General features: G+C 42.0%; 2 protein-coding genes across 4 annotated transcripts; both read right to left on the bottom strand.

Annotated features, from left to right (window-relative positions):
• Positions 1-2,058: 2,058 nt before the first annotated feature.
• Positions 2,059-10,033, bottom strand: myl6 (myosin, light chain 6, alkali, smooth muscle and non-muscle). Of its 3 annotated transcripts, none has more exons than XM_021569290.3 (7): positions 9,907-10,033; positions 9,607-9,634; positions 8,001-8,144; positions 6,950-7,123; positions 5,489-5,566; positions 5,123-5,158; positions 2,059-2,582 (listed from the first exon to the last, which is right to left on the bottom strand). In XM_021569290.3, the coding sequence occupies exons 1-6, from the start codon at positions 9,994-9,996 to the stop codon at positions 5,130-5,132; spliced, it is 543 nt and encodes a 180-aa protein (XP_021424965.1). In that variant the 5' UTR covers positions 9,997-10,033; the 3' UTR covers positions 2,059-2,582; positions 5,123-5,129. The 3 variants fall into 3 exon arrangements, with proteins under 3 accessions (XP_021424965.1, XP_090061855.1, XP_021424964.1); XM_090205729.1 differs by having other exon boundaries at positions 5,127-5,158; XM_021569289.3 differs by lacking the exon at positions 5,123-5,158.
• A 1,141-nt stretch (positions 10,034-11,174) lies between these two features.
• Positions 11,175-13,442, bottom strand: tsfm (Ts translation elongation factor, mitochondrial). Its single transcript, XM_021569288.3, has 6 exons — positions 13,266-13,442; positions 12,803-12,955; positions 12,408-12,536; positions 12,101-12,223; positions 11,921-12,002; positions 11,175-11,756 (listed from the first exon to the last, which is right to left on the bottom strand). The coding sequence occupies exons 1-6, from the start codon at positions 13,311-13,313 to the stop codon at positions 11,362-11,364; spliced, it is 930 nt and encodes a 309-aa protein (XP_021424963.3). The 5' UTR covers positions 13,314-13,442; the 3' UTR covers positions 11,175-11,361.
• Between the last annotated feature and the right edge of the window lie 290 nt (positions 13,443-13,732).

Below are 13,732 nucleotides of genomic sequence, written 5' to 3'. Positions count from 1 at the left end.
TGTCTTGCCCATTCACCCTCTGAATGGCACATATGCACAATCCATATCTCAATTGTCTCGATTTAAAAATCCTTGTTTAACCTGTCTCCTCCCCTTCATCTACACTGATCGAAGTGGATTTAACAAGTGACATAAATAAGGGATTATAGCTTTCACCTGGATTCACCTGGTCATGGAAAGAGCAGGTATTCCTAATATTTTGTATACTTGGTGTATATGTGCACGGTACCTGTTAGATAATGGGGGCATTCTGGCATGTGCTTTTGTACGTAATTGCTAAAAAGCGCGAGTTAGCTAGCATGCTCTAATTCTAATGGTCACATTAGCTCCCTGCTAATTGAGTTATTTCCATGCCAACAGATGAATTACGAATCTACAACCATCAACATACTGTTGTCCTGCACATCTAATGTGCTTCCTTTTGTCTATCGTCAGACACTTACATGTATTGGATTTTGTACTATTTTTGTCATTGTTATGTTTACAAAATACCCCGTCTGATATTGACATGCAAGCGACGAATCACAAATATACTGCCATCAACATACTGTTGTCCTGTACATCTGTGTTTCTACGTGTCTTATCGTCAGAATAAACACCATCAACTGGGATCGCTGGCTGGCCAGTCCTTTCTTTAAATACATAACGCAAGAGAGTTAACACTTGCAAAATTATTGCTTGAGAAATTGCTCTTAGCTAAGAAGCTATTGGTTTCCTTTTGACCATTTAATTGAAAACAATCACAGTAAGGTACTTCATTGTTACCCATAAATGATTTGATATCGAGTTAGAAACCGCTGCATTGGACCTTTAACAAGTCATTTTATTTTTTTTAAGTCAGGGGTCAAAATTGACACCTGCTTTCAATACATCACCTTACAAGGATAACAGCACTGTGTCTTTTTTTTTATGTTTGAGATTGGAAAACACATTGGGAAGATCTTAGACCATTCCTCTTTCCAGATCCTTGATATCCTTCGTCTGTGCTTATGGACTGCCCTCTTCAATTCAAACCACAGGTTTTCAATGGGGTTCAAGTCCGGCGACTGAGAAGGTCTAATATCTCTCCCAGTGTGTTCTCCAATCTCAAAAAACATTTTTAGGAAAAGGTTTAGTGTCGTTATCCTCGCACGGTGAGGTATTGAAAAAAGGGATTTCAATCATTTTGACCCCTACATTTGAGAGAACTATTACTCCTCGTCCATTTCTTTACACAACTTTTATATCAAGGAATAGACTGAGGATCTTTCACTTTTTTCATGTGACATTAGGCCTATATGGAAATAATCCTAAAGTCAGTGTCTGCACTGCAGGCACCACAAGAGGGCAGGCTGTGTGTGTTGTCTTACTTACAGCCCCCCCCCCCCCTCCCCTCCCCTCTATGCATGAGACTGCTGCATCCTGAACATACTGTACGTTTCTAATTTTCCTCTGAACTATCACCTAGTACTAAACAGATACTACAGAGACCACAAACAATCCAGCGGGAAAATATCTCACCTTACCATACAGGGCCTACTGCCTCAGAGCAAATACTCATACCTGCATTACCATACAAGGGCTGGTGTAAGTACTGGAACTACATCAGAGAACTAACTATACAGGGCCACTGCAATAGAACATACCCATCTTACCATAAAGGACTACTGCAAAAAATATACTATGACAAAGTTGAGTAGGCCTTACAATAAGCAAAGAATAAAGGCCCTATACAGTTCTGTTAAAATATTCAAATGACCTTTACATTTGAGAGAAAGCTATCAGAGAAGTTTGTTCACTTAAATTATCCAACGGTTAAACTCTGCTACTTGAATACCACTTCCTAGATTGCATTACATGGTGTCAACTCAAAACATGCATTCTCTTAGCGATCCCAGATGTGTAGCCAGAATAGCTAGGTATCCGGTCCATCCTGGACACTAGGCCAAAATGGTCCAGTACATGATGTATCCATTTGTATATTACTGCACTGCTGCTTTATTAGAATTCCACTGACTCTTAAACTAAATTAAGAATGTTGCTTCACCATCGTTTTATTAAAAAGAAAAAACACAGTACTTTCAGAAACTGGGGATTTTTATTAAATACCGTTCGTTATAACATATACATGACAGTAAATCTGTAATTTCATGATTGGTTGGTTGGCCTGGTAAAACCCACATTACAGCATGGTCTCAGCCAATGAACATGCATCTCCTCCGTATAAAAAAAACAGCTATTTGGTGGTGGGGCTGACAAGGGTTGAGTGACAGGGTGGGTGATGGGAATGTATGGAATAATCCAGGGAATGTTATTGCCGATTCTGTCCACGAGCCAGGCATGATAGCATGCGCCTCCGTGGTTGGATGATATTTTGAAGTGAAATGAAAAGGGGCTCTTCAACTCAGACACAGAAAAGGCACTTCTGAAAGAAAATACAAAAAATATGACAAAACGAGGGCCAACAAGAGTTGGGTGGGGAATGACAGTGGATGGGGGTGAGACAGACGTTGCGTATATAATAGAAGAAAAAATACATTTGGGAATAAAGTGATCCGGATGTGTTCTTAATCTTCAACCACTCATCACCATCCGGACGAGTTCTGAGGGAGAGAAGAAGAAAGAACATCAGCAGCATGCTTGGTCATCAGTGTCTGAGAAGAGCCTAGAGCAAACCCCACCTCCAGCATCTGCCAGCAGTGCTATAGCCTCCCATCTCTCCCAAATAGCCCCAGACTCACCATGAAGATTGAGGGCCTTATATTCCTTATGAATTCATACTGTGACTCATTACTGAATGGTTCAATATGAAATGGCTTGGGTATCCGAGAATAATTTATGGAGGGGCTATTACATGCAAAGAAATTTGACCAAAAGCCTTCCTAAGCATTATCCCACCAAGCTGTCATTTCAAAGCACACTCAAAGGATGTCACAGTCTACAGACACGTATATTTAAAAATCACAAGGAGAAATTACAATGAATCAACGGAGAGGTACAGTGCATTAAATTATTCAGACCCCTTCCCTTTTTGCACATTTTGTTACATTACAGCCCATTTCTAAAATGTATTAAATGCTTTTTCCCTCATCAATCTACACACAATACCCTATAAATGACAAAGCGAAAACAAGTTAAGAAATATTAACAAATGTATTTTAAAAAATACAACAAATAAACTTCACATAAGTATTCAGACCCTTCGCTATGAGATTCAAAATTGAGCTCAGGTGTATCCTGTTTTCATTGGTCATCCTTGAGATGTTTCTATAACGTGATTGGAGTCCACCTGTGGTAAATTCAATTGATTTGACATGATTTGGAAAGGCACACACTTGTCTATGGTCCCACAGTTGACAGTGCACGTCAGCGCAAAAACTAAGCCATGAGGTCAAAGGAATTGTCCGTAAAGCTCAAAGACAGGATTGTGTCACGCAACAGATCTGGAGAAAGGAACCAAAACATTTATGCAGCATTGAAGGTCTCCAAGAACACAGTGGCCTCCATTCTTAAATGGAAGAAGTTTGAAACCACCAAGACTCTTCCTAGAGCTGGCCGCCTGGCCAAACTGAGCAATTGGGGGAGAAGGGCCTTGGTCAGGGAGGTGACCAAGAACCCAATTGTCACTCTGACAGAGCTCCAGAGTTCCTTTGTGGAAATGAGAGAACCTTCCAGAAGGACAACCAACTCTCCAGGTGTGCCAAGCTTGTAGCGTCATACCCAAGAAGACTCAAGGCTAATTAATGCCAAAGGAACTTCAACAAAGTACTGAAAACATATGTAAATGTGATTCGTTTTTTTATTTTCTAAATCTGCAAAAAAAATATATAAAAACCTGTTTTTGCTTTGTCATTATGGGCTATTGTGTGTAGATTGAGGAGCAAACAAAATAAGGCTGTAACATAACAAAATGTGGAAAAAGTCAAGGCGTCTGAATACTTTCCGAATGCACTGTAAGTCCTCCCCAACATGAGCACTGCTCTCAGCTGGATGCTGAAGCCTGAATCTGATCCACAGAGACTCCATGTGTCAGTCAGACAGAAGAGAGAATCAGCATTAAAAGGTTGAGCATTAGAGGCAGGAGCGAGGGAGGGGGAACTGTAGAGGGAGGGACACAGAGAAACTATCTCCTAGCAAGCCAGAACAGCAAAGGATTTGCTCAGCCAGGCCTCAGGACCTGGAATGTGTTAGGATTAGCAACCCCCTTCCTTATTTGGGCTGTTCTAACAGAGGAGAACAAGGACAGCTGTGAGGAAGGAGGAGGAGCGATGGATCTGGCAGAAAGGTAGGGGAAAAAATAAATCAAGGTTCTAGCACGCTTACAGTACCAGCAGCAGCTTCCTTCAGTACAAGGGAACAGAAGTCACCAGCCAAGGAAATGGAGCTACTCACTGCAATAGTTGGAAATCATTATAGTAGAGGACGATAATTCAACCATTAAGAATTCCTTATTATTGCACACCACTTTATCCAAACCCCTCTCTCCCCGACATTCGGAGTTGAACTGTCACCCATCTAGTCTAGCTAACAGACCCCCCCCCCCCCGTCAGTGTCCTGCCCTCCTCCAGTTGGAGAGTCAGTGTCCATGGGGGTAATTTAGAGGAGCCACCTAGACACATGCAGAGACGCTACATGCAGGCAACAGCCAGGGGAGGGGGAGAGAGGCGAGGGAGCTGGGCAGGAGAAGGGCCCTGCAAGATAGAAAGTTAAAGAGAACAGAGATCAAACCATAAATTCGAACCACTGACTCCATCACAGGAACCCAGCAGCCTCTGACAACACCATCATGGCACAGAGCAATATCCTACTCTATTAGTATCATAGCTTTTACTCTGCATCTCTACAGCCTGCCACTTATTAAACAAGTGTGTTAGATAGACTAGGAGCACCCGGTCCCCCCACACAACCCCAACCAAGTATCACTTTAAAACATTAAAGTGTAAAACTGTTAGTAAACTACTGGCTATATGTGCGGTATCAGTAGCTAGGAGTAGGAGCATTCTGTGCAGTGATGGGCTGACAAGAGGGCCCCCTCCTCCCCCTACACACAAGTCTCCCAGAGCAGGTGAGAGCCCACTGCTGGGGTGGTAGACAACAGAGGGGGGCGGGGGGGGGGGGGGGGCTTTAGGGGGTCTGCTCGTACTCGCCGCTCAGCCGGACATGATGTGGCGGACAAAGACTGTGGGAGAGGAACAGGGAGGTCAGTGAAGGGACAACACAAGGGGGACACACACCTGAAATCCAATAATACAAACTCCAGCCAGTCCTACGCCTACTCCTTCTTAATAATCATAGGGCTTTGTGGTTATGTGGCACAAAACACAAGTACATCCCATTCAAGTCAATTGTATTTCGTTATTGGATTTTGTTACAATTCATGTCTTATTATTCAAACACTATGGGAAAGGGTAATTCCTCAAGCATTGTAATATATTCTACAGTACAGGATGAGGTTCAGTGTTCTCTCTTTACAGCCATCATATCCATCCAGTTCACCACTCTGCTTTACCTTCGTAGTTGATGCAGCCGTTGGCATCTTCGTGTCCTGCTAACAGAGTCTCCACCTCCTCTTCTGTCATTTTCTCACCTGCAACACAAATGAAATGCTCTTTTACATTCTCATAACAGATAAATAGACAAAAAGACAGTGTACAGCAAGGGAATCCCATCTTTCCTTTCATTCTACAAAGGTAAAAGCCACTAGACGGATTGACAAAGTCTGAAAGACAAGTCAGGAGTATTTTTGGGTCCCCCCCTTACTATTATGATTACTTACATTTTCAGGCAAATTAACTATTTACACATAGGAGAGAAATCAGAATGCTCAAGACTGGAATTCTTTGTATTTGGGTTGTTATCAGTAAAAAATAAAAAATAATAATAATTATAACTCAGAGCAGGCTCAACTTACCCAACATCCATAAATAGTCTATTTCACTAAAAAAATGTGGAGGAACCAGTAAGATTAGTTTTAGGCTACAGGAATTATTTGCAGTTCGGTTGTTTTCACTTTTTCACCTGCCCAATGAGGCAACCTCGGCGCAGGTTTAACTTTAATGGCTGCCAAGTTCACTTGCAACCCTTAAATGTCAATCCCTACACTACCAAGCATACATGCCCAGAGGCACACTGACACAGTTAACCAGGGAGACTCAACAAAGCCACATCTTGTCATTTGTATTGCCCAATCGCCTTACTGACAAGAAAGATATCCAGGATGCAAATCAAGTGTATCAATATGGATACAGTAGGGCATTGAGTCACTAGTTTAAGAGGTGATTACTGATTAGTGACAATGAAGACCTTTGGTACAACAGTCAGGTGTGGTTGATAAGGAGAAGAGGTAAACTATCAGGACTGTGTGGATCAAACGTTTCGCTTGATCCAAATTCAATTCTTCAGGTAAAACCATCAAGAGCTGAATGTCAATGGTTTATCTGGAGTGTTAAACAACGAATGCACTCCCTGATTTGGCCTCGTTTTAAAATGTGGTTCATTAAGAAATGCTATGACTGAATTCAAACAGGAGCTGGTTTCAGGGTGCGTGTTTGATGTATGTCTCGTGTGTTTGCAGGTGGGAAGAGTTGGCCAAATAATTTCACTAATTAGCTTCAGCTAGCTGGTGTGCAACTGCGGCAAAATTAGTTTGAATTTGGAAAGCCTATCTCCGGGGCTAGTTAGGGACCGTCAATACACGACACAATATAAATTAGACTATTTTCATGTTGCACACCTTTTAGGTTCTCATTAAATGCTTGCAATATTTGTATATTAATTTCTACAATTTATAGTTGTTTGAAGTTAAGTCATTGAAATTTGGCACTATTGTAATTTTAACATATTGTCCCATGTACATTGTGTAATTTACAGATCTTATCCCATAGGGATATCCAAAGTTAATCCAAATTTACCACAGGCATTATGATTGGGTGAAAGCTATGAAAGCTATAAGATCGTTCTGAGGTCTTACCGAGTGTTGTGAGGACGTGGCGCAGCTCAGCGCCCATCACTGTGCCGTTGCCCTCCTTGTCAAAGACACGCAGACCCTCCACAAAGTCCTCAAAGGAGCCCTGGTCCTTGTTTTTAGCGATGGCCTGTAGCATGGGCAGGAACTGCTCAAAGTCCAGCATTTTGTGGTTCATTTCTGGGGAGTGGAGAAAAAAAAAACAATTACTAGATACTGTTAATAGAAACTACTATTACTTTGCTATAAACAGAGATAATAACTTATATGAAAGATCTACATCTAGGCCCACATACTGACAGTAAAAATAATGGCTTGGAATGTATTTATTAAAAAAAGGAGAGCTTTGATAAGAATTTCTTAGATCCCCAAAGGACAAACTACTGTACTTAGTCCCACTATGTGTAGCCCAACTTTGTTTGTCGGAACGCTATAACACCTGCAAATCTGTGTACGTGGCCAATAAAATTTCAATTTGATTTTGAATTCTGTAAAAAATCTGAACAAATCCACAAACCTTATAAATTCCTAATTAGTGGTAAACTTGCGTTTCTCTATAAATTGATAATCTTTACGTTATCAGATCTTGTTGACATGAGCTGCATCTATTCTGTGTGTAATTAGCACACGTAAGAACAGGACCCCACACAACGCGTGACTACAACACAGAACATATGTGGTACTTGACAATTGCAGATTACACACAAGGATAAATTCACACTCCATAGGATGGGAATGTCATACCCAGAAGAACATTCTGTTTCGTCAGTTTCATCCTTGGATGCTTAAGCACATTAATTGACATCTTCCACCTAACCGGATATGAATTAGTCAAACTGGTTTGGTGAAGAGGTTGACTACAAACAGCAACAGACTTAAAAACACACCAGCCCTAAGCTTTGGAGGATAGGCCTAAATCTAGCTGAACACAAGACGATGCCATGCCGGAATAAAATCTTACTAATGTTAACTGATCTGTGTAATACTTTTATAAGTTTGATCCAGCCAATAGACACTAATGGTAAATGTTCAGTAAGCATCTAGAAGTAGGGCTGACCTTCTGACTTGGGGTTGCCCAGGACCTTGAGGACCTCAGCGTTGACGGGGTTCTGGCCGAGGGCCCGCATGACATCACCACACTGGCTGTAGCTGATCTTCCCATCGCCCGTCCTGTCAAACAGCAGGAAGGCCTCCTTGAACTCTGACAGATGGGGAGACGAAAGACGTAAAAAAAAAGCACAAAAAAAGCAGAGCTGGATTGAGTGTTATGTGTTTTGGTTTACCCCCCACCCATAAAAATGGTCAAGAAAGAGAATCCAAAGATGTTTTGTTTTGTTGTTTCTTTGATTATGTGTAATCTACAGTAAATTCGGTGGCCTCTATTGGAATGGTTTCTGACATAAGGGTCATTTCCCAGGGCCATTGTTATGGTGCTTGCCTTTCATCGCTGGTATGATGCGCATCCCGAGATGGCCCGTCTGGAACTACACAGCAGCCACTCATTTACCCATATATGGCATTGACAGCAAGCGCTGGTGGCGTAATCTATTAACCAAACGACCGCAAAGGAAATCTAGCAACTGCGAAACCAAACTCCTAAAAATGCCATTGATTGAGTAAAAGAAAAAAGCACAGGCAATCGATGAGTCGCCTACAGTAACACTATGTCGCTACATATATTCTTGCTAAATGGTTACATTATGTTTCGCCAATTTAATTTCAAAGAACAGCATGTCTAAGGTTTAATTCGGCCACGCCTTCGAGGCGTACAACTCGTTAATAAGTGGTTTAGTCATTTCCTTTTGTTTACACAATGTATACGAGTCAACACCAGTGAAGGACTGGGAACAAATTACAATATAGAGGCCTGATTTTCACGAATATATCTAGACATTTGATACAGTTCTGGCATCGGGAACGAATGAATTCACGTTCCAGAATTGAGAACTTCCGGTTCCTCTACTAAATTAACCACGTAGCCGAACTAGACATCACACAACAATAAACGGAACAGATAAATAATACCAAAATTGGTGTTGGCAAAATAAACACTAAAATGGAATTACTAAACGGCAACTCTTTCATCAAAGTAGCCTGGCTTTTGAACACTCAGGTCGTATAATGACTAGCCATAATGCCTTGACATGTTGACGTGTCCCTTTACTTTGTTCTGCATGCATAAAAATACCAGGCACAGAACTCAGTGCAAAATTAGTTGGTCAGTAACATTCAACACAAAACATTAATTTGATGAAAGACCATTCAATCAAACCGCTATGTGGGGATCAAAAGGAGGGGATTGACTGCGCCAATAGACAACCGTGAATCAATATTTTTGTAATTGTATATCACCATTCGTTGATGTGTGCATGACAGACGACAACGCCTCTAATAATGCAAGGTCTTCCCAAAATGGTTAGAAAAACAAAACCTGGTCCGTCCAAAAAAAAACAAAAAAAAAAACTCACCATAAACTCCAGTTTATATCAACTTGTCAGCAGGGAAACTGCTTCTCACAACAAAGGGGACAGGAAAGAAGTAGAGCTATTCCACAATGAATGGCACAGATGCAGCAAGGGGATAGACTAGCAACTAGCTAACATTTTACAGTAGCTAGTTAGCCTTCAAATAACGTTACTGTCACAAAGCTGATTGAAACTCACCAATGATCTGGTCTTCTGAGAAGTCAGACTGGTTAAAATGTACGGCAAGAAAAGGGAAAAACAAATGAATATGATTATCGAAGATGAAGAGAACAAGTAGCTAGCTAGATAACTACATTAACCAGCTAACATTGGCCAGCCACGGTATGATAATCCAGCAGTGAAACGTCTTCGGTGGATTAGCTAGCTAACAGGCTTTGTCTACACGAATTTAAAACGACATTTTGCTAGCCTAACAGTCTACACTGCACGTCACATACAAAAAAAATCTTTAAAACAGAACAAAGCAAAGGCATTTACCATTTCTGGGCTTGGTTCGAATCCTGTCAACGGGCGGAGGTCAGGGGAATGTAGACCGATAGACGCGAACGTTAAGAAAACTATGCTCATGACGTCATCCTTAATTCATGCACTGTACAAACCAATCACATCTGGCAGGCGTTGCCTTTTCGGATTATTTACCGTAATTCTGCAAGATAGGTGCAACAAAACTGTCCAAACGTGAGTTTATTGGAATAAATACATATTTTATTTTTTTTATTTTTTTATTTCACCTTTATTTAACCAGGTAGGCAAGTTGAGAACAAGTTCTCATTTACAATTGCGACCTGGCCAAGATAAAGCAAAGCAGTTCGACACATACAACGACACAGAGTTACACATGGAGTAAAACAAACATACAGTCAATAATACAGTATAAACAAGTCTATATACGATGTGAGCAAATGAGGTGAGATAAGGGAGGTAAAGGCAAAAAGGCCATGGTGGCAAAGTAAATACAATACAGCAAGTAAAACACTGGAATGGTAGATTTGCAATGGGAGAATGTGCAAAGTAGAAATCAAAATAATGGGGTGCAAAGGAGCAAAATAAATAAATAAATAAAATACAGTAGGGAAAGAGGTAGTTGTTTGGGCTAAATTATAGGTGGGCTATGTACAGGTGCAGTAATCTGTGAGCTGCTCTGATAGTTGGTGCTTAAAGCTAGTGAGGGAGATAAGTGTTTCCAGTTTCAGAGATTTTTGTAGTTCGTTCCAGTCATTGGCAGCAGAGAACTGGAAGGAGAGGCGGCTAAAGAAAGAATTGGTTTTGGGGGTGACTAGAGAGATATACCTGCTGGAGCGTGTGCTACAGGTGGGAGATGCAATGGTGACCAGCGAGCTGAGATAAGGGGGGACTTTACCTAGCAGGGTCTTGTAGATGACATGGAGCCAGTGGGTTTGGCGACGAGTATGAAGCGAGGGCCAGCCAACGAGAGCGTACAGGTCGCAATGGTGGGTAGTATATGGGGCTTTGGTGACAAAACGGATTGCACTGTGATAGACTGCATCCAATTTGTTGAGTAGGGTATTGGAGGAAATATTGGTGTATGTATGCTGTGGTGGTGGAAAAACAGAATTTGTTAGCCAATTCCATTGAAGCTTTCATGTGGACGATCATACAGAGTCATATTAACCATTTGTATGATTGAACAAGTGCGCCATCGTGTGGTACGAATATATAAACTGTAGCTAGAGTTTCCATATGACAAATTAGTGAGATATAAATGTACAGAAGACATGGTAATCTACAGTTTAAAATATCTTTATTGTTGGGGTGATTCAGGCATGAGGCATGAAAACATGAGACATTGAAATTGGTTGAATGCATTTGCATGACATCAAATAACCGTCTGCCCTTTGGCCTAATTTAGAAACAAATAAAAGGCAGATAAAACATGACCTGTAAGGTCTCTGAGATGCTCTCCTCTACCCTTCAATGTGCCCCATCACTGCCAACCTCCCCACACTGAAAGCGGACAAAGTCCAGAACTCGTGCCCCCTGCTCCGTCAGGTACTGTGCCACTGTCCTACTAGGGTCAGGGAGGAAGGATTGGGGCAGCAGGCGCGTCTCCGCATCCCCACAGGGCAGGTCATCCATATTGCCCAGGGATACGGGGGCCTCTCCCACTACGTGCTGCCCTAGCTTCCTCCCCAGGGTGTCCTGCGCCCCGTCCTTGCCCCCCTGGAACACCACGAGGGCGCCGTATCGCCCCATGGCCATATCAGACTGACCCGCCACACCACCGTGGATGTAGGAGCCGATATGCCAGCCTGCAGGGATACCAACCGTCACCGCCCGCCTCACTGACATGTTCTCACCCAGACGACCTGACAGGGGACGGGACAGGAAATTACAACTTCACTAACAGAGTAGTCTTCAATTTCCAAATAATGCTGCAGATAGGTTATTAAAGCTCAAATTCAATGAGAGCATCTCAATATTGATAAGAGTCTACTAAATTATTAAATGGCTATTTGTATTACTCACTCACCTATTGTAAGAGCCAGCTGATCAGCCAGAGAAGCACCTTCACCCAAGTTCAATTTCGAGAGGTCCTCTGCTGCCAGGAGACTCTGAAACCAACAATGATAAATGCAGTTTTAAGTATTCCAACATGTATACTAGGGTGATGTGGCTACTGAGTGGGGGATGGTGTGGTAATGTGTCATACCTTCACATATCCAGTTTGGCCCTGGTTTTTACTGCTGTGGTGAGCCATGGTGGCGAACGCCACATCCTTCACCAGCTGTTGGAACTTCTCATTACGGGCAACAAAGTCTGTCTCACAGTTCACCTGCAACACACACAAACGTGGAGGACATTGAGATACAAATACTTCTGATAATTTTTACATTTGATCAAACTAAACAAATGAAGATGACTGTTAAAGCAGGTATTATTCAACTTGAATATTGTATGCAGACTGCATCAAGGAGGATGAGTGATAGGATCTCATTGAGTGAATGAGATCTGCTTACCTCTACCATGACTGCAGCTTTGTCTCCTACAAACAGACCAATCAGCCCCTCTTTGGCCCTCCTCCCCTCCAGCTTGCTGGCCTTGCTCCAGCCTTCTTTCTGGGCCTGCTCATGTAACCAGCTCTCTGCCTTGGTTGGAGAAAAACATTACACACATTATCCTAAATATACACTACATTTAAGTCAGCAGCTGCCCCAATCCTGATCCAGGAGGCCTGCATTGTGTGCAAGCACTGCAGGGCAGGCTTTTGTTCCAACCAAGCACTAATTTACCAGATTGAAAAGTACTAAAACCATATTTGTTATTGTTGGGCTGGAACAAATCCTGCACCTCTTACACATCCATCCCTGCCCTGCTCAGCAAGCAAAACTGTACTGAAAGAAGCAATGTTTACCTTTGTGATGTCATTATCACATTTCTCCAATGCTTTTTTGCAGTTAATGAATGTGTAGCCAGTACTTTTGCGTAGTTTCATAAGGAGAGCTTTCTCTGCAGCAAGAACTGGAAATCCTGTGTGTAAAGACTGTGCATGATGAACGGTGCAGACCTGGGGTGGACAAGAAATGAGATTATCGAACGTTACATTTCAGTGAAGCCATCATCATTGCTAACAGATTAAATCAAATGTCCAAGATGACCTCTGGTCCTGGGAATATATTTCAATTCACTGTGATGTTGCCAACAACACTCAAAGGCTAGCTGCAGAAAATGGAATACTTTAACGTTCTTGTCCCATACGTGGTTAGCTAGGCTAGGTACTGGAAGCTAGCTAGCTTCAAATCAACAGCTGACAGCAGCTTCAGAAAGCACAATCAGAAAAAAATTGCTGGATGCCAGCGCACCCTTTTCTTGCCTACCTTTGAGAACTCTGTTCTGATTGATCTGAAAACATACGTTAATGCCATTCTTGGAGTTTTTTATTTATTCAAACCTCGATATTTCTCCTTATGAAAGCCGGAATGTCATTGAACTTAGCCGGGTAAGGCAAAGGAACATGGACAAACTTGAGCCAGGAAATGTAGCTATAAACGTTTGTTTAGCGCCATCTAACGTACTGGAATGCCTACCACACTGAGCCTACAATAGTTCGAAGGGGCTTCACTTCGGTGTAGAATGTATGTATACAAATAAATAAAAATCAGGGACGCAACTTCCACTGGACCACCCGCTGTATGACTCCCACCCGCTACTGCAAGAACTTGTCCCTTAGGCTTTTGCGATGCAGCTCACTTGCCAGCAATTTTTCACCATATAGGGAATGTCAAAAGCGCAAAAATAACTTAAGAAATTGTTTAAATTACCAGAGATTCTCACATGGCCGTTA

Source organism: Oncorhynchus mykiss, chromosome 17, assembly GCF_057628025.1.
Source record: "Oncorhynchus mykiss isolate SJ-2025 chromosome 17, ASM5762802v1, whole genome shotgun sequence".
In the NCBI taxonomy this organism is placed as follows: Eukaryota; Metazoa; Chordata; class Actinopteri; order Salmoniformes; family Salmonidae; genus Oncorhynchus; species Oncorhynchus mykiss.
Note: the sequence above shows the minus strand (reverse complement) of the source record. Positions and strands in the feature narration are given on the sequence as shown.